General features: G+C 53.7%; 1 protein-coding gene across 2 annotated transcripts; it reads left to right on the forward strand.

The window, feature by feature from the left end:
* Positions 1-4687: 4687 nt before the first annotated feature.
* Positions 4688-18730, forward strand: LSR (lipolysis stimulated lipoprotein receptor). Of its 2 annotated transcripts, XM_080828923.1 has the most exons (10): positions 4702-5098; positions 6279-6623; positions 11524-11643; positions 13745-13801; positions 14326-14472; positions 17011-17172; positions 17325-17384; positions 17482-17613; positions 17870-18498; positions 18591-18730. In XM_080828923.1, the coding sequence occupies exons 1-10, from the start codon at positions 4990-4992 to the stop codon at positions 18624-18626; spliced, it is 1797 nt and encodes a 598-aa protein (XP_080685049.1). In that variant the 5' UTR covers positions 4702-4989; the 3' UTR covers positions 18627-18730. The 2 variants fall into 2 exon arrangements, with proteins under 2 accessions (XP_080685050.1, XP_080685049.1); XM_080828924.1 differs by lacking the exon at positions 13745-13801 and having other exon boundaries at positions 4688-5098.
* The last annotated feature ends 95 nt before the right edge of the window (positions 18731-18825 follow it).

Here is an 18825-nt window from a genome sequence, read left to right on the forward strand (position 1 = left end):
GAACCACCCTGGACATTATGACGTCACCCACAGAACTCAGGCTTCAGCCCTGAGTGGAATGAAACCTGGTCCTGCCGCACTTTCTGGAGACACAGAAATCACTGGTTTGTACCATCCACTGAAGAAATACAGCAAGGTCCTCCTGTCTCATAACTGGGAAGGACTGCTTCATTAGCATAGCACCGGATCAGCTCATGGAGGTGGGTTGGAGGTGTTTTCTAAGTCTTTGGTCCCTGTGCTCATTATCTCCCATCTCCAGAGAGAGATCTCTTTTTCCATTACTGACCTTGGCTGCATCTGAGGTGGCGTTGAGAGAGGTGTCTTCCTTCCCTCATGAGCAGTGTTTTTGGCCTTCTCCCTGCCTTCCAAAGTTTGGGATCTAAGGATTCTTAAAAGCCTCCAGCCAACTCCATTGCAAAAACCCACATCCGCAGTTTGGCTCAAGATGTTCCCCATCTCTCCCCCCTTCTCTTTCTCTGTCATTGCAGAAACACTGTATCAGGCATCTGTGGAGAGCCATATTCTCCATCTCTCTCTCACTGAGCCCTTTTGCCTACCTGGGAGTATCTTAAGGATTTTCCAGGAGTATCTTCATTCATTCAGAGATTTTAACAATGGTTAATAATGATTTAATTTGGGCTGTACCCTTGATTTTATCCTTGGCAGAATCTGAGTGCTAATTGGATTTTGTCTCTCAGAGGTCTTCCCAATTTTTGGCCAATTTTAGTGAATTTTCACTCCTATTCTGTATTCCAACTGCTTCCCTCAAAGCTGCAAGTTCATGAAGTATATTATTTTGCCTTTAAAAGTATCTCAGGCAACAGTCTCCATCCTGCTGCTTTCAAAGACATTTTCTTGTTCCCTTTGCTCTGTGTCAAAGCCAATGCCATGCATTTTTATTTTTGGTTACAGCAGCATGTCACTCCTGACACTGATTTCTGTATCACTCAAGATAGTCTATTTGCCTCTATAGCAAACTTACCCAAATCTCAATGACTTGCAAAAACAAATGTTTATTTCTCACTCAAGCTCCTTGTCCATGGCGGGTTAGCATTATAATCACTCAGGGAACCAGGATAATGGAGCAAAGCCATCTCAAACATTTCTAGTTTCATGCCAGAGGAGGAAGAAAGAGAGATCTGTAGGATTTCGTGTCTACCATTAAATGTTCTGGCCTTAAATGACAGTTGTCACTTGCTCACAAACCACTGGCCAGAAACAGTTACAGGGCACCACCACCAATCTACCAACCCAACAAAGGAAACAGAATTCTACACGCCCAGGAAACCTTTGGCAAAAGGAAATCGGTAATGATTACTGCAGTTGATGTTTACTAAGAGGAGTGTTCTTTTATATCATAAAGTTGAGATCATTTCCAAAATTATCCCATCAGATCTCCTAAAGTCTCATTGGTCAGGATTAGGTCCCGTGTACAAACCCACACCAATCTCCAAGAGAAAATAGAATTTCCATGATTGGCTTAACAATCAGATTGTGTCTCTAGGACTGGGGAGGTATGAACTTCTCTGACTACAGAAATCATTGAAGACAAACAAAATCAGGGCTTTGTATATAGGAGAGATGTAGAAGAGAATGCTTGTTTGGTGAGAGTAATTCTATGTTATCTAGAAGCTGAGAAGAATGCAGCTAAGGCAGTAGTCACTCATGTGACCTGGGAGAGGGGAACATTTGGTATTTTGTGGCTTGGACCATGTTCTTGTCTTGTCTTTTCAGACATGATTATAGATTGATCTCATCTTTGTCACAATAGTCACAGAGAGGCTTTGTGTGATGTTGGTGTGCTGTGGAATTGTTTATGTTCAACAGCATAATATGATCTAGATGTAAGTTCTAGGCTAGCTTCTAGGAACACTGACACTGTTATTAGTGTCGGGTCGTCTCCCAGCTATAAGAGGCTGTTTTTTCTCTTTCTCAGACATTTAAAGAACTGCAGTGAAGTCTCTTCCTGCAATGGAATCCTGATCAAATGGCTTTCTCTTTGGGAACTGGTTTCCTCATTTTCAAAATAGGGATTTTAATAGTACTGGCTCCAAAAGGCACTTATGAAGATTTGATGAGATTTTGTAAATAAAGTGATCACCCAGTGTTGACCTTGTCCTCTAAATATCGGGGTTCTATATTCTGGTTGCATATTACTACCTCTGATCACAGAAGTGCAGATGCAGAAGCAGACCACCATTGGTTTGACCCTCATTGGCTGAAGCAGCTCCCAGGAGATTTAAAGGGACAGCCTCTGGGTTTTCTCCCACTTTTCCCCCTTTTGGAAGCCAGACATTTAGGGATTAGGAGATTTGTAAGCAACCATACATAATGTAGGGGAACTTAGAAAGTCATTGCATGAGCCCAGGGAAAAAAGGCAGATTCCCAGCATAGAGTTACCTTACAAAAACAAATACAGCTAGCAAGCCCTGGGGAGGGGAGGGGAAATATGATTTCCAGAGTTACCACATTATAAGATTCAAATGTCTATTTTTGACAACAACAACAAAAAATCATAAAGTATAAAGAAACAGAAAAGTATGGCTCATTCAAAGGAAAAAATATCCCTGAGGAAGCCCAGGTGGTAGACATACCAGACAAAGACTTAAATAGTCTTAACATGCTCAAGGAGCTTGAGAAGATATGGTGAGAGACAGGAAAATGATGCATGAATGGAATGAAAATATCACCGGAAATGTAGAAACTATATAAAAAAAAAAACCCAACCAGAAATTCCAGAGCTGAAAAATACAACTACTGAGATGAAAAATCCATTCAAGCAGTTCAGAACAGATGTGAGGAGACAGAAGACACAATCAGTGAACTTGAAGAAGGATAACTGAAAGTATTGAGTCTGAGGAACAGAAGGAAAAGGAGACTGAAGAGTGAACAGAATGTAAGGGACATACGGAAGATGATCCTGGTTCTGTTCAGAGATCAATCGGGCAGAGCCTTCGGGGGGGGGGGCAGCTGCCTTTTTAAAGTGGTCAGACATAAAGGGGTCAGGTCTGAAGAGTCTGAGAGATTACTGGCCAAAATCCTTCCCTTTTCAAAGGGATTGAATCAGTTTTGGGTCTTTACAGACCTTCTCTGGTTCTGTTCCTTATCAGTTCTGGGGTGTCAGCTGACATCGGTCCTGGGAGTATCCCCTAGCTGTGGTACCTTCCCTGTTTGAGTCATCACTTGACACTTGACATCACTTGACACTTCTGCTTGACACGAGAGACTCCATTTTGCTCTCTACAGCCAGACATAACAAATGTTACATCTTTCCACTTATTTGGGGTACTCAGATTAGGCAACTTGGTAAAGGAAGTAGAAAAGAGGTTATCAAGGGCTGGTGCAGGTGGAAATGGGGAGTTATTGTTAAATTGATAGAATTAATATAGGGGAGGAGTAGGTAAGGCTGTGAATGTAATTAAAAATGCCACTGAATTGTGCACTTACAAGTGGCTAAAATGGTAAGTATGAAGGTATGTGTATTTTAACACACACACACACACACACACACAAAAGAGGTGAGGGAGGCACGCGAAAGAGTTGACATTTTAGAAGAAATGACCTTTAGGTAAAGCTCTAAAGGAGATGGAAGGTCATATGGCCACTTGCAGGAAGGGTGTGCGGGCAGAGGGAGTAGTAAGGGGAACAGACATTCCAGAACCAGGCGGGGGTGGGGGGCGGGCGCCAGCGTGGCCGAAGTTGAGAGAACAGGAGAGGGAAAGGAGGGGCGGTGAGAGAGGGCTCAGGCCACTGTAGTTTGGTTTCTTCTGGAAAGGGGAGCCACCGCAGGAAGGTATGGAACAGATGTACGTGATCTGACCTGAATTCTAACAGGATGCAGCCGAATAAAGCATCCCTGGGCACTGCACCGGCCACCAGTGGCCAGTTCGCGACCTCCAGGGAGTCTCTCAGAAAAGGCGCCTAAGGCTTCCCAGGAGGCGCTTCTTCTCGCCGCCTTCGGGGGGCAGAAGAGCCCCGCTGAACGCCCCGCGTTCCGGCCCTCGACAGGCCCCGCCCTAGGGTGCAGGTGGCCCGGGCCCCGGCAATCCTTACGCGGAAACCTCTCCCTACTTACGCGCCTCCACTCAGCCCCTTTAAGTACCAAAGCGCCCAAAGCGAGAGTTGCCCGGGGGCTGAACCGCGACTAGAGAAGGGGCGGGGGAAGGCGGGGAAAACTTCCGAAAGAGAATTTCAACTTTTCCTGGGCCTGATTCCCCTCCGGCGTCCCTAAGAGGGCAGAGCTTCCTTTCTGGAAACTTCAGTCGGTTCTTGCAAGTCCTCTAAGTGGAAGGCACTAGACGTCCGTGTCAACTCGGTGCCCCCCGGACGGGAGCCTCTCCCAGCCCAAAGCTCGCTTAGACTCGCCCCTCCCCGCAGGGTGTACCTAGGCGGGTCCATCGCCAGCCGGGGAGAGGGGTGCGGAGAGAGCGGAGACAGGTGCAAGGAGGGACCCGCCCTCCTCAACAGGTGAATCACCCCAGTAGGGCCTCGGTTCCCGTGAATTACACTCTGCTCGGCTCACCCGGGGAAGGAGAGGGCGGGACAGGATACCAAGTCTGCACGCGCCCTCCCGGCCGGCTGGTCACTTGGTTCCGACCCTTGGGGCCGGAGCGCACCTGGGTCAGCCCACTTCCGGGGAGGGAGGTGGAGGAGCCCCTCCCCGCCGCCCACCCCCTGGCCCAGCCCTCTGCTCTCACCAGTGTACCTGGGTCGATCCATTCCCAAGAGTGCGCAGGGGGTGGAATGGCTCGGAGAGCCACAATGGGTCAGGCAAGTTTCTCCCCGAAAGCTGGAAGAGTGCTCCTCATCCACGTTATTTCCTCTCATTAAAGTCCTGGAACAGGGCAGAGTGGTCTTGGAATAGGGACAAGGAACGGAAGCGGGAAGGGGAGGAGCACGCACCCCTCCCAGCCTTGGTGCGCGCCGCGCCCCCTACCCTCTCGGTACCAAGTAGGGGACGCGCGGGCCGGACGCGCCCAGACGGCGGCGATGGCGCCGGTGGCCCGCGGGCTTTTTAGGTGGATGGGCCCCAACCCGGCCTTTCAGGGCTGGGGCGCGGCCTTTTTCGTGTGGCTCCTTCTCACCACCTTGTGCACAGGTACGGAGAGCGGGGCTTCTGGTGCGGCGGAACTGCGGGAGGGCACTATAGAAGGGGGATGGATGGAGTTCTACACCGCCGAGCTGGCTGAAGAGCTGGGGCAGGGGGAGAGCCGAGATTCGGATTTCCTGATCCCCAGGGTCTCGGGAAATCCCTTGGGTGCCAGAGGGAGGGAAAGTCCCCATTGGAGTCAGGGAGCGCTCCCCCGCCCTTGTTCAGAGATAGCAGGAAGTGAAACTCCCTGGACCGCGAACCCTGGAGCGGCAAGGAGAATAGGACCCTTTGTGGTATAGGGGTGAAGAACCATCCGATCACTGAGCAAGGCCGGGATGGGGACTTGGGCGCACCCCAAGATTTCTAAGTCTTGGGGTAGCGGGGAGCGGGTACTCGAGGGCTGGATCAGACGTTTCCTGGAGAGAGAGTTCAAGAAACCATGCCCAGGCCTCAGGTGGGTGTAGAACTGGGGAGTCCCCAGCCCCCAGCCCCACCCATGTCCCGAAGTATCTGCTTAAGGGTCTGATGGGATGGACGTATGGGGTGAAACCATCCTGTTGGCAAGTTTTCACCTGGCTCGGGTGTTTGTTTGTTTGGATGGGGGTGTGGAGGGGACTTTATCTCTCCCCAAGCACTTTTGTTGTGTTCCTTTGAGATGGCTTTGGGGAGGATGAGGTGAGACGCTGCTGGAGCATTATGGGAGCTTTACCTACTCCATGGCAAAACAGTTCAGTGAAACAACTCCACAATTCCGCGCCCACCACCGCACCCCATCCGCAAAGCCCCGCATAACTTGGGACTTGTACTGGTTGTTTTTGCGTTTGGGCCTTGAGTGTGGGCGGCTTTGTGGTGGTCATTTGTGCCTTCCTGTGCGGGCCACAGAGGGAGGTCCTTTTCATGAAAGAATGGCTAAGGGAAGAGGGAGCTGGGTTCAGAGGCCACACTCTGGGAAGGATGGACGGGATGTTCCAAGAAATCAGGCTGTGTGACCTTGTACTTGCCACTTTAGCCCCATGGGTCTAAAAAATGGGCACGATTATCGGAGCTTACCTCTCCGGTTCCAGGGATTAAGAAACAATGTGTGCTAGGCATTCTGTAAAGCCATTACACTTGTAAATGTCAAGCGGGCGACACTCATTCCTGCTGCAGCTCGCAGAGGCCCTGGTAACTCTCTTCTCGCCCTCAGCCCCGGCCAGCGCCATCCAGGTGACTGTGTCAGACCCCTACCACGTGGTGATCCTATTCCAGCCCGTGACCCTGCCCTGCACCTACCAAATGACCACGACCCCTACAGCACCCATCGTCATCTGGAAGTACAAGTCTTTCTGCCGGGACCGCATCGCCGATGCCTTCTCCCCGGCCAGTGCTGACAGTCAGCTCAATGCCCAGCTGGCAGCGGGTAACCCAGGCTACAACCCCTATGTGGAATGCCAGGACAGCGTGCGCACTGTCAGGGTTGTGGCCACCAAGCAGGGCAATGCCGTGACCCTGGGAGACTACTACCAGGGCCGGAGGATCACCATTACAGGAAGTATGTTGGGCGGGGCAGGGGGTCGGGAGGGGCGGGGCTTGCTGGGGTGGTGGTGCTGGCTCCCTTGTGCCCTTGCCTGGTGTCCCCAACGGGCAGCTCTTGAGCACCAGTGCCTGAAAGGATTGACGAAGGGAGGGATCCTTCCTTCCATCCATCCATTCATGCATCTATGCTTTATTGAACAGCAAAGATTTGTTGAGCACCTAAGATAGGCAGGCGCTCTTTGAAGCTGGAAATAGAGCAGTAGACACATTCATCAAATCCCCTCCCTCCTGGAGCTTGCATTCCAGGCGGGGAGGCGAACAATATAACACACGCTGTCAGGTGCTTGGAACATAAAATTGGGTAATGAAGAGAAGGAGGGGTTCTCTAATAATAGGAATACCAGCACCAAGAAGTAAAATTTATGTAAGGAACAACTTAAAAAGGGCCTCCTATGGGCCAGGCTCTCATCCAGGTTAGGCCACACAGTAATTGTGTGAGTAGATTCTCTTGTCATTTTATAGAGGTCTAGAGAGGTAAAGCGACTTGTGCCGGGTCGCAAAGCTAGGAACAGAGCTAGGATTCTAAGTTAAGTGGCTGTCTAGGCACACAGGTAGGACGGGGCTAGAGCTGGGATTTGAACCCAGGCAGACCTCAGAAGCCATGAACTTAGCTGTAACGCTGAGAGTTAATAAGTGCCCACTGGGACGAAGGGGGAGGTGGGGAGTTGTTCATTCATTCTTCTGGTATTTATCCAGCATCTCCTAAGTGTCAGGAGCTTTGGTGCTAGGGATGTATGTGGTGATCAAGACAGCCAAGGTCCCTGCCCCCAAGAAGGTGACATTCTAGTGTGGCAGGCAGATGAAGAGAGAGTTTCAGGGAGGACGGAGTGCTACCAAGGAAGCCAGCTAGGACCAGGTGCTATGTGGAATGATGACTCCAGGGTGCACACTTCCAGATCTCTCAGGAATGTGATTTTAGAAGGACCAGACCCTAAAGAATCTTGAGGAAGGTGATGGGTTGCACTGGGCGAGTGATGAACCCTCAACCCACTTAATGGATTTAGCCTTTCACTGGGATTAGAGTATTAATCTTGGGCGGGGAAGGGAGCGGCCCTTTGCAGACCCCAAGGGACCAGGCAGGCCGTGGAGCACACTCCCTCACTCCGTCTAGAGACAGTGGACGAAAGGCAGGCTTCCAGGGACCCAGCCTTTTAGTCGTGTTTGGGGGAGGGACTGGACCTGCTTGTCCTGAATTTTCCTGAGCAGCTCAGCCCAAAGCATCCTGCTGTTCGGTGGTCAGAGAGCTTCTTGGGTATTCAACCTGTAGAGGCCCCTCTCCTAGAGCCCTGTGCCCTCTCGGGCCTGGACAGGCATGACGGCCCAGCAGCCTGGTCAGGACAACCTGAAAAACCGAGAGTGCCCTTGAAGACTGGCTGAAATCGTGCCTCCTCTGCTGAGTCTAAAATTCCAGAGTGACCCTCAGGCTCTCCTGGCAATAGACTCTCCATGTTCCAGAGGCCCCCAGCTTTGGGTGATCAAGCTGCCTTGAAGTGCTCTTGTATTTGATACGGGTCATAATTTGTAAATATCCATTGTGTGTATGTCCTGTCAGGAAGCCTGGGAGCCGCGAGAGCTTCCTGCATTTCAGCTTTGAGGATGGAGAAAAGTGGACCTCCTTCTAGTATTCCTGGGTCACCATCTGTCCAGGTTTTAACCAAAAGCTGTCCTAGGCAAACTATATTGGTGCTCATGCTCAGTGTCCATTGGCCCAGGATGGCTCCTGCTACCCCTCCATTCGTCCCTGCTCTGGGTGACGTGGAGCACCGGAATGCTTCTGCCTCGCCAGGCTGCTGGGGGCTCCTGGGACCCCTGAGATGAGGGCTGCCTCTGCTCTATGCAGATAAGGAAGCAGAGACCCAGGGCTGTGAAGAAGGCCCGGCATCTTCTCCTGGCACCTGAAACAATGAGGGCAATGCCCAGCCCAAGTGATGTCAGGACCAGACATAGGCCAGGAACAGGGTGTGCCTTGCAGGAAGGAGGTGGGCCCAGGCCTTAGAATTGATCAAAGAAGCTGGAAGGCCATATTTTGTGTGGGTTTCGCAAACATTATGCAGGCCAAACAAAACACACAGAGGCCTGGAGCCCAGATTTCATCTCCTGGCCTCTGAACTTTTGCAGGAGCAGGGGGTTCCCATCAAAGTCCTCAGCACTGCGCAGGGACCTGCTCCCGAGCTTTGGGGAGAGATGTGGTTGGAGTCTGACTTAAGGATATAGGTGGAAAATCGATGGGCCGACGGGGTGTTATGGAGAAGCAGAAAGATTGGGGAGCATGTGGTTCTATGTTGTATGAGGGTTCGATGAAGGAGTGCATGGGTGGGGGACCCAGCGCAGGGACAGCTCAGTACTCAGTGGCTGGATGTGTGACGCAGAGGGGAATCGTCCTCCGCCCCTTCACGGCTCCTTGGAAGGTCACCTTAGCACGAAGGTTTCTCCCAGCACCCCCTGAAATTTGTATAACTCCCCGCTCCGCTCTGGGACTTTCTGTCTGCCTTCCCCGATCGGTTTTCTCCATACTGCTTATCACCATGTGATATGTGATCTGTTGACATTTTTTATTTGTCTTTCTCTCCCAGTTAGGATCTGAGCTCTGTAAGAACAGGGATTTATGTCAGCTTCTCAAATGCGTCGGGGGGGGGGGAGGGGGATCTCTACCCTTTTATTTTTTTCTCTCTCTTAAATTCTTCCAAGAACCTTGTTTTTATAACTAGCGAACTGAGAGAAGTTTGAAAAATATCCAACATGACAATAACAAACTCATTATAGGTTGACATAAATTACATGCTTTTTATGAAAAAAATAACCCTATTTTCCAGAACACAGCAAAACACCTCAATGAAAAGTATGGCATTGCCTCAGCTTTCTGTTTTTGCACGTCTCCTTCAAATCTGCCTGAATAGGAAAAGGTGGATTCTCGAAGCTGCTCCTGCATTCAGCTCATGGTGACAGCACACACTAGGCTCTGGAAGACTTCAGGGCCCACTCATGAGAGTGTCCGTGAAAAAGGCAGATGACATCTTAGTATTATTATGATAATAACTTTGACCTCAAGGATGCTCCGAAAAGATCTGGGGGGACCCCGGGGGCCATAGATCAGACTTCAAGAACCGTTGTTCTCTAGTACACCACCAGGTGCCTCGGATACTGCCGGGAACGTAGGCTGCATTCGGGAATTACACATTGAATATTGAATGAGTGTGTCAGGTGCCTGTTTGAATATAGCCACGTATGTGTCCAGAATGCTGGAACAGGCGGCAAGAGTGAAGGAAGGGGAGCATGAAGAGGGAAGGGGTCTACTTCCAGGTCCTGGCCAAGGTCTCCGTGTCAAGCACGGGGGGCTCGGCACTGGCCGAGAGAGACCAGATTCTGCTTGCGTGGGGCCCGCATTCTCCTGGGTGGGAGGTCAGCCCCTCCGCCGGTGGACGCAGTTCAGCAGTTGGGTGGGGGTTATGCTTGTAGGAAGGAACAGGCCTGTGAGCATCTGGGAACCCAGTGCCGGCCAGAGGGAGTAGCACGAGCCCTGGCAGGTGTGGGCCCAGCATCTTGGGGGACAGTGAGGAGGCCGGTGTATCTGGAGTCTGGTGAGCAAAGGACAACAGGCTTGAGGCCGGTGTGGTAACCAGTGGCCAGATCTTGCCGGGGCCTTGCCGGCTGGGGTTAGATGCTTGGAATGGTGGAGGAAGACATTGGCAGAGGGTTTTTCTTTTTCCTTTCTTCTTTTTTTTTCTTTTAGAAAAAGTGGGGGGGGGGAGGGGCATAGCGAGAGAGAGAGAGAGAGCGCGCGCGAGCCCGTGCGCATCTCAAGCAGACTCCCTGCTGAGCGTGCAGCCTGACTGGGTCTTGATCTCAGGACCCTGAGATCACAACCTGAATCGAAATAAAGAGTCCGATGCTTAACTGACTGACCCACCCAGGTGCCCCAAGAAGTTTTTTCTATAGACCTGAGGTCTTTCGAAGAAGGAAGAAGGCTCTCGTTTTTTCATTCCCTCAGCAACGGACTGGTGCCTGGTGGGTGCGGTGCGGTGCAGATAGAGGCGCACCCAGTTCCTGTGGGGAAGGGCGGTGGGTGCGAGGGGCTGGGAGGGAGGCAGGTCAGCCGGAGCCGGGGAGCAAGAGCAGCTGGGGAGCTCTGGGGGTGCTCACCTGGGCCTGTTCCCGTCTGCAGTCGCCCGTGGTCCCACCCACTCCCACATGAGTGGGTGGCCGGAGGGATTTAACTAATTAGGGCCTGAGGAGCAGAGAGGAAACCGGATGTGCTGACTTTCATTACTGCCCTAATTGATAGGCTCCTCACCCGCCTGAGCGTCCCAAGCCCTGGGCCTGACCTGGAATGTGGGGCTGACGACTCGGGAACTGGGGCGGCCCTCGGCTCCCTCTCACAGCCACTCTTTCCCATGCCTGGGCAGCACCTGGTTCTGGAATCTGGCCTGTTTATGTCTGCCTCACCACCCAGGCCCCTTGCCCTGGGGGCTACACCGATCTCTGGGGTGGTTCGTGTTGGGGGAGTTAGCTTTGCTGTGAGAAGGGGTACGACGATGGCTCTAGGTCTGCCGCCCAGGCTCTAGATCAACCCCATTCAGGATTCTCTGCTGGGGCGGATTAGGTCATCTTGCCAGACCTCTTTTCTCATCTACAAGACAGGAAAGGTAACAGGACTCACCTCACAGACTTGCTGAAACACCCTGTATTAAGCAAGTGTTTACAACCGAGCCTAAAAAGTAGCCCGCCCTTGGTACAAACCATTGAATGCTCCTCCGTCCATCTGCAGCCTCACTCTCCTGCCCCGTTCCTTCCTGATGTGCTCGTGGGGAGGCTCCAGTCCTCTCCCTTGAGGTGTCCTCACCCCTCTCCTGTTGCAGATGCTGACCTGACCTTTGACCAGACAGGTTGGGGGGACAGTGGTGTGTATTACTGCTCCGTGGTCTCGGCCCAGGACCTCCAGGGGAACAATGAAGCCTATGCAGAGCTCATCGTCTTGGGTGAGTGGGTTGGGCCGCAAGGGCCTGGGAAGGGGTTGGCAATGGGATCAGGGCCCCTTCTTCAGGCACCTCTGTATGTCTGCCCTCTGCCCTTCCGCTTACTCGCTGCACTCTGTCGCCTGCTTTGCTCTCCTCTCACGGCACCACCAGTCACTGGGGCTTCTCTGCCCTGCACCCCAGGCAGGGAGCCTTCCCTCCAACCTGTCAGATAAGCCAGAGCCAAGCTGAGAGTGGAGAGAATTGGGAGACTCTCCCTCTCCCCAGGCTCCTTTTTTAATAAAAATCCCCAATTTTTCAGAGGTAATTGGCAGTGAGTGGGGAGGGAAGATGGTGGGTCTCACTGAGGGGAGGCTGGACCCTCTCCATGCCCCATCCTGGGGGCCGCAGCTTACCCGCGTCCCTGGCCAAACTCAGGAACCTCACCCTCTGCCCCACAGGGTTGGCATTGTGTGGCTGACACGGTGAGGCCACTGCCACATGCTGAAAGGCAGGGTGGGACACCACCAGCAGCCCTGCCCCGCCTTGAGCCCCGCTGCCCCATGTGGCTGGGATGCTGCCATTAGCCAGATGCTCTGTTCTCAGCCAACACATATGGTCTTGGGTGACGCGTGCTGTATGGGCGCTGCTGGGCTGTACGTTGCCATCATCACACGCATGATGCAAGGAAACGCATGTGTGAATGAGCACACATGACGGTGGGGGGCGTGCACCAGGGTGTTCTGGTCACGACAGAGCTCGTGGGTGGGTGACAGAACGCATGCAGCAGGGCCCTGGAGGACTCCATGTGTGGCCCGACGCACAGCCTACATCAGCAGTTCCCAAAACGCAGTGTCAAGACCTGCTTAACACCGTAAAAAATTCTTGAGGATCTCAAAGAGTTTGTGTATACATTTTTGTGGATGTTGATAGTTGCTTAACGTTACAAATGGAGAGCAGGCGATTTTTTTTTTTTTTAAGATTTTATTTATTTGAGAGAGAGACAGTGAGAGAGCTTGAGAGAGGAGAAGGTTAGAGGGAGAAGCAGACTCCCCGTGGAGCTGGGAGCCCGATGCGGTACTTGATCTCACTCCGGGACCATGACCTGAGCCAAAGGCAGTTGCTTAACCAACTAAGCTACCCAGGCGCCCTGAGCAGGCGATTTCTAAAGCACAAGGCACGCGAGCACACAATCCACTCTCATCAGAGCAACGAGATCACCCCTCCTCACAGAGCCTCTGGAACACCCATGGGAGAAGCAGCGAGAAAAAGGCAAATGGGACCTGGTGTTCCTCTGAAAGTGGTCTTGTCCTCCTGGGCAGGAAGGCGCTTTGGGAGCCCCTGCGTTGCATGCTAGAACCAGGGACAGGTGGCGCAGAGAGGTGAGCCCTGCTGGCGAGAGCTTTGCAGGTGTAGAGCCGGGTGTCCCCATGATACAACGCTCATGGGATGCAGAGAACTGGGGGCACTTAAGGGGAGGCCCTAGTTGGGCCGTGGAATTTGTGCGGGGGACATAATGCATGAAATGAGCTGGAACTCAGGGCCACACTGACTTGTATGGGCTGTCAGCACTTCTGCCTTCATGGGCCTCTTCCCTCGTGTTAAAAAATCAGATGTTTTGTGATTGCATTGCTGCCAAGACCACTCGTTATTATAGATTCGATATTGCTATTTTTCTCCTTCAGATTTTGAAATAAAACGAAAACACTCATGGGTCCTAGGGCACTGTGCCTACCCTGCCTGATGGAACAGGACTAGCCCTCTCCTGGGAGATGGAGCCCTTGGGGGTGATAGGACCCGTGTATGTGGAGAAGATGGGGTGCCCACACTTGAGGTTGAACCTTCAGAACCCGCGGGATGTGTTCTGGAACACTTTGGGGTGACAGAATTCCCCATGGCATGAGAGAGTGGGTGAATTATGGGCTGGAAGCCTTCTGCAAAACAGTACCTACATGGTCGAGAGCAGGGAGGGGAAGGAACCATGTGCTAGGACCCTCCTAGGCCACCCCCCCACCCGCACTTCAGGACAGACCTTCACCCTGAAGAGCCTGGAATGTGGCTTCAGGATAGGGGTGGGCTGGGCTGGCCCTTGCCAGCATAATCTGTCTCTCTTTTGTCCCTCCAGGCAGGACCTCGGGGGTGGCAGAGCTCTTACCTGGTTTTCAGGCGGGGCCTATGGAAGGTACGGGGTGGAGCCCTCCCCCCATCCTAAACCCCGCACGCTGTGTGGACCCCCACTAACCCCACCTGACTCCAACTCTGTGGCCTCTAGTGACCTGGCTCTGGGGTTTGGGGTGGGCTGGGCTGGCTGCAAAGGGGCCTGGGGTGTAGACAGGGGGCTCCTGTTGACTGGTGCCTGCGGTGCTCTTCTAGAGGGTGGGATCCGGGCAGCTGGCTCTCTGTCCCTCCTGTCAGCTATGTCCTGTTCTTGCTCCAGCCAGGTCACCTCTGGTTTTCTGCCTGGCCGGAGAAGCCCCATGCTTGCGGGTTCCCTGAATCCAGGGCTGGCCTGGGTGTGGGGGGGGGGGGGGGCAGTTTCCTCTCTACTGCCGTGGCCCCTGCACTTGGCCGGAGAATCCAGCAGGGGTCGCAGCTTTCCCAGGAAGCTTCAAGAATCACCTTGCCCTTCCCCTGACTCTGCGTCCCCCATGTCCCTGTTCCCTCCCAGGCTTCCTGCTCAGGGCCTGTTCTCCCCTCTCTCTGCAGACTGGCTGTTCGTGGTCGTGGTCTGCTTGGCTGTGTTCCTCGTCTTCCTCCTCCTGGGCATCTGCTGGTGTCAGTGCTGCCCCCACACCTGCTGCTGCTACGTCAGGTGCCCTTGCTGCCCGGACAAGTGCTGCTGCCCAGAAGCCCGTAAGTGCCCCTCACGTGCCCACCTCCGCCCGCCTCCCCCTTGCGTTCTGGGGCAGGAGGCCGCCATGCACTGGCTTCCCGGGGCAGTGCCATCGGTCTGGAGGGTATGGGGTGAGAAGCTTGGGAGAAAGAGGCCAAGGAGGATCTGCTGTCTTAGGTGACCATTTCCAACTTTGCATTCATTTTAAACTTTCACTTATTTTGAGGTGTTCTGAAAGCACCATTTATGCACATGGTGAGAAATTATCAAATAGTATACAACATCATTCACTGGGAAGTACAGCTCCTTTTTTTTTTCTCTTTTCCTTATTTATTTGAGAGAGAGGAGTGGGGGCGGGATGGGCCGAAGAAGAGGGAGAAGCAGACTCCCTGCTGAGCAGGAAACCTGAGGCCGGGGGACCTCCAACCCAGGACCCCGGGATCATGACCTGAGCAGAAGGCAGGTGCTTAACTGACTGAGCCACCCAGGCGCCCCAGTAAAGCTCCGTTTAAAAATAAACTCTTAAATGGAAAAGGTAAGAAAACAAGGTTTACAACACTAATATAATTTATACAATCTTAAAATCCCACATCCACACAAGCACCCTGGTCTAAGGACATCTCTAGCATATCAGAGTAGGTGCCTGGGGGCTGGGGGTGAAGCGGGACCGGGGATGAAGGGGAAAGAACAAACAGAACAGGGAAGGGGGAAGCAAAGGAGAAGGGGGGGTCTCCCTCTTGCCACTGTCCCCACTTCCCCTCCTCAGGGATGGCTTTGTTGCCAGTTCCTCCCAGAGTGCCCGAGCAGGGCCACAACTCTGCTCAGTCCAAGAGGCTTTCAGGGTGAAATCCCAGGCAGCCGTCGTTGGCTTGGGCAGGTGGAGGCTGGAGGCCTGGCTGGGTGTGTTCCCCACTGGGAAGCCTAGGCAGTGACTTCCTCTCGTGTGTCCGGCACTCAGTGCATGGCTCGGCCAGCATAAGTGCTCCGCACCCTCAAGCTGTTGGCCACGTTGCTGTCAGTGCTGGTCGTGACCAAGGGCCAGGAAGCACATCAGAGCCATGCCTCAGTTACCGCGTGACCTCAGACAAGCAGAGCTCCCTCTCCGAGATGGTTTCCTTCTTTATAGGGTTCCCATGTGGCGGTGTGAGCATTAAAGGAGGACGGTGTGTGAGCACCCAGCACAGGGCCACCGCTCGATCCATACTGGCTAATTTCCTGAGCATTGAACACCCCAGTGGACAGCCCCGTCCCGCCAAGTGTTGCTGCCCTGGGAAAAATCCACTACCCTCTGGAGGCAGATGCTGGCCCTCCTGTGTCTCTTGTCCTTTCTAGTTGAGGGCTTCAGCCTCAGGCGGTGGGCGCTGGTCTCAATCACAGGTGTGGAGGGACCCCCACCCCCCACCCCCCACCCCAGGAGGGGGATCTGCAACCAAGTTTGCAGTTACCCCACTGATTAAGGCTGGGCCCGGGATGTCCAGTGTCTGTACCAAGGCCATGCTCCTTCCATCCAGAGAACCTGATACCTCAAACAGAGGACCCATTAACTCCCTGCCCTGTTACTTTTGCCAGGGCCACAGCCCTGCTGAGGCAGATGGGAACAGCAACTCCCACAGCTTATAAAATGCCAGCTCCCCTGAACTCCTGAGGGGCCCCTCCTGGGGCTGCTGAGCCCTGAGCCTCCTGCTTCCAAATTGAATCAGGAAGTAGCTTCCCCGGACTCCCATCTCCCTGTCACGATCCCAAGGAGGAAGCGACCTGCTCCGTCAGGCCTAGTGACTTTGACAGGAGAGCAGCCACCTGAACCCTGCCTCTTATGGGGAGGAAGACGGCAAGGAGGATTTGCCCTTGAGCTGTCAAGCCTAGCAGGCGGGGGCGGGCTGGGAGTGGGTGTGGCCCGGGGTTGGAAACACTAGAGGTACTTTGAGGAGTTGCCTGGGCTGCTTGGCCGCAGGGAGTGAACCCTGAGGCTCCCACGCTTTTGCCTCAGAATGACTCCCACTGCATCTGGGCCTGGAGAACCCAGTTGCCATGAGAGGGGAGTGGGCATGGGATTCCCCTGCCCAGATGATGCATTTTCTGGAATGGTGGCCCAGCTGCCAAAGGGGAATACTAGAATCTGGTTAGAGGGTCCAGCACGTGGGCTTTCTCTAAAGGGGCATCTTTGCTCCCTATTGCTCTGTAAGAACTCGGGCCCAGGGTGGCCACCTCTCCTGATGGGGTGGCTAGAGAGCTGGGATTTTCAATAAAACCTCATCAAACGAGGACAAACCATCATACAGTCAAACAAGCATAGTAGCTAGCCAGATGGGGCCGTGGGCTGCTGGTGTGCAACCCCCTCTGCCTAAAAACTGTGTGAAGAAACACAAACAAGGTGTGGATTCAATGAAGTCGATGGCCTGAGTCTCAGGAACCCTCCAGAAACCAATCCAAGTGCCTAGGGAAGCCCCATGGCTCAGGGGTTGGGAGGAAGGTGCAGGCACATGGCCCTCCTGACACTCTAACAGAGCAAAGGGCGGCATGGCTCGCAGCTGCCTTCTCATACTGTGTGTCCTCCCCAGTGTATGCTGCAGGCAAAGCAGCCACCTCAGGTGTTCCAAGCATCTACGCCCCCAGCACCTATGCTCACCTCTCCCCTGCCAAGACCCCGCCCCCACCAGCCATGATTCCCATGGGCCCGGTCTACAATGGGTACCCTGGCGACTTTGACAGGAACAGCTCAGGTGAGGCCTCAGGGAGCCGGGAAGGGGCTGGGGCAGGGGTAGGCTGGGCATTTGGGCACTAAGGGGCGTGGAGCCAGAAGAAAGGGGATTGGAGGCTGGGTCTGGAGGGCTTTGCTCCATGCAGGCAGCCACTGACAGTCAAATTTCCCCAGTTGGCGGCCACAGCTCCCAGGTACCCCTGCTTCGTGACACAGACAGCAGTGTGACCTCTGGTGAGAACCGATTGTTACAAGGTTGGATGTGTTTTTATGGGAGGGGGCTGGGTCAGCATCTCCTCCTAAACTGATCACCTCCATCTCATGTCCTTAGAAGTCCGCAGTGGCTACAGAATTCAGGCCAGCCAGCAGGACGACTCCATGAGGGTCCTGTACTACATGGAGAAAGAGCTGGCCAACTTTGACCCTTCTCGACCTGGTGCTGCCAATGGCCGTGTAGAGCGGGGTGAGTGGGAGCCTTGTGGTTTGAGGGGTTTCTGAGTAAGGAGGGAGCAGCTCCAGGTATGCTTGCTGCAAATCCTGGACATAGTACCTCCTTTCCTACCGTGGCCACAGTGAGAAGTGTACAACACCCTGCATGTCAACATTTAAAGAAGAGAAGTCCAGGGCCCCCTAGAAAGAATATGAGCCAAGTGGGTGACTCTCCTGGGCCCTGGAGTTCCGGACCTCCCAGCAGTCAGTGATATCCCCCTTCCCTACAGCCATGAGTGAAGTCACCTCCCTCCACGAGGACGACTGGAGATCCCGGCCTTCCCGAGGCCCTGCCCTTACCCCAATCCGGGATGAGGAATGGGGTCGTCACTCCCCTCGGAGTCCCAGACGGTGGGAGCAAGAACCCCCTGTAGAGCGGCCAGGGAGTGGTTGGGGGGCCGGGCGGCCCCGTGCCCGATCTGTGGATGCTCTGGATGACCTCACCCGGCCGGGCTCTGCTGAATCTGGGAGGAGGTCTCCCCCAAGTAGGGGGAGGAGAGGTCAAGCCTATGGACCGCCCAGAAGCCGAAGCCGAGATGACCTCTATGATCAAGATGACCCAAGGGAATTTCCACACTCCCGGGATCCCCACTATGATGACTTCAGATCTAGAGACCGCCCTCATGCTGACCCTAGGTCCCGCCACCACCGGTCCCGGGACCCTCGGGAGGATGGCCCCAGGTCTGGGGACCCCCAGTATGATGGGCGGCTACTGGAAGAGGCCTTGAGAAAAAAGGGGCCAGCTGAGAGAAGGAGACCTTACAGGGAGGAAAATGAGGAGGAGCCCTACTACCCTCCAGCACCTCCCCCTTACTCTGAGACGGACTCCCAGGCGTCACGGGAAAGGAGGCTTAAAAAGGTGAGTGAACAACCCTTCCTGCTTTAAGACCCTTCCTGGATCCTCTCCTCCAGTCCTCCCCTGCTCACACCCATTTTCTTTCTCCCTTGCAGAACTTGGCCCTGAGTCGGGAAAGCTTAATCGTCTGATCTCACGTTTTGTATGTACCTTTTGTACTTTTTTTTTTTAATTTGAGAGACTTATTGATGATCTGCCTTCTTAAGACTAATAAAACTTTCGATCACAAAGCCTGTGTCTAGAGGGAGGTGTTTCTTTTGCTGCGCGAGGTGGGTAGCCCGGCAGCTGCTGTGTCTGTGTGTCTATGTGTGCGCGTTGCATGCCTGCGAG

The sequence above is a fragment of the Martes martes genome (genome assembly GCF_963455335.1).
Source record: "Martes martes genome assembly, chromosome: 17".
Taxonomy (NCBI): Eukaryota; Metazoa; Chordata; class Mammalia; order Carnivora; family Mustelidae; genus Martes; species Martes martes.

Bases quoted from the DNA above. Each gene is read 5' to 3' on its own strand.
- LSR (XM_080828923.1), top strand. From the start codon at position 4,990: ATGGCGCCGGTGGCCCGCGGGCTTTTTAGGTGGATGGGCCCCAACCCG. The intron at 5,099-6,278 runs GTACGGAGAGCG...TCTCGCCCTCAG, and splicing joins TCTCACCACCTTGTGCACAG to CCCCGGCCAGCGCCATCCAG. The intron at 18,499-18,590 runs GTGAGTGAACAA...TCTCCCTTGCAG, and splicing joins GGGAAAGGAGGCTTAAAAAG to AACTTGGCCCTGAGTCGGGA.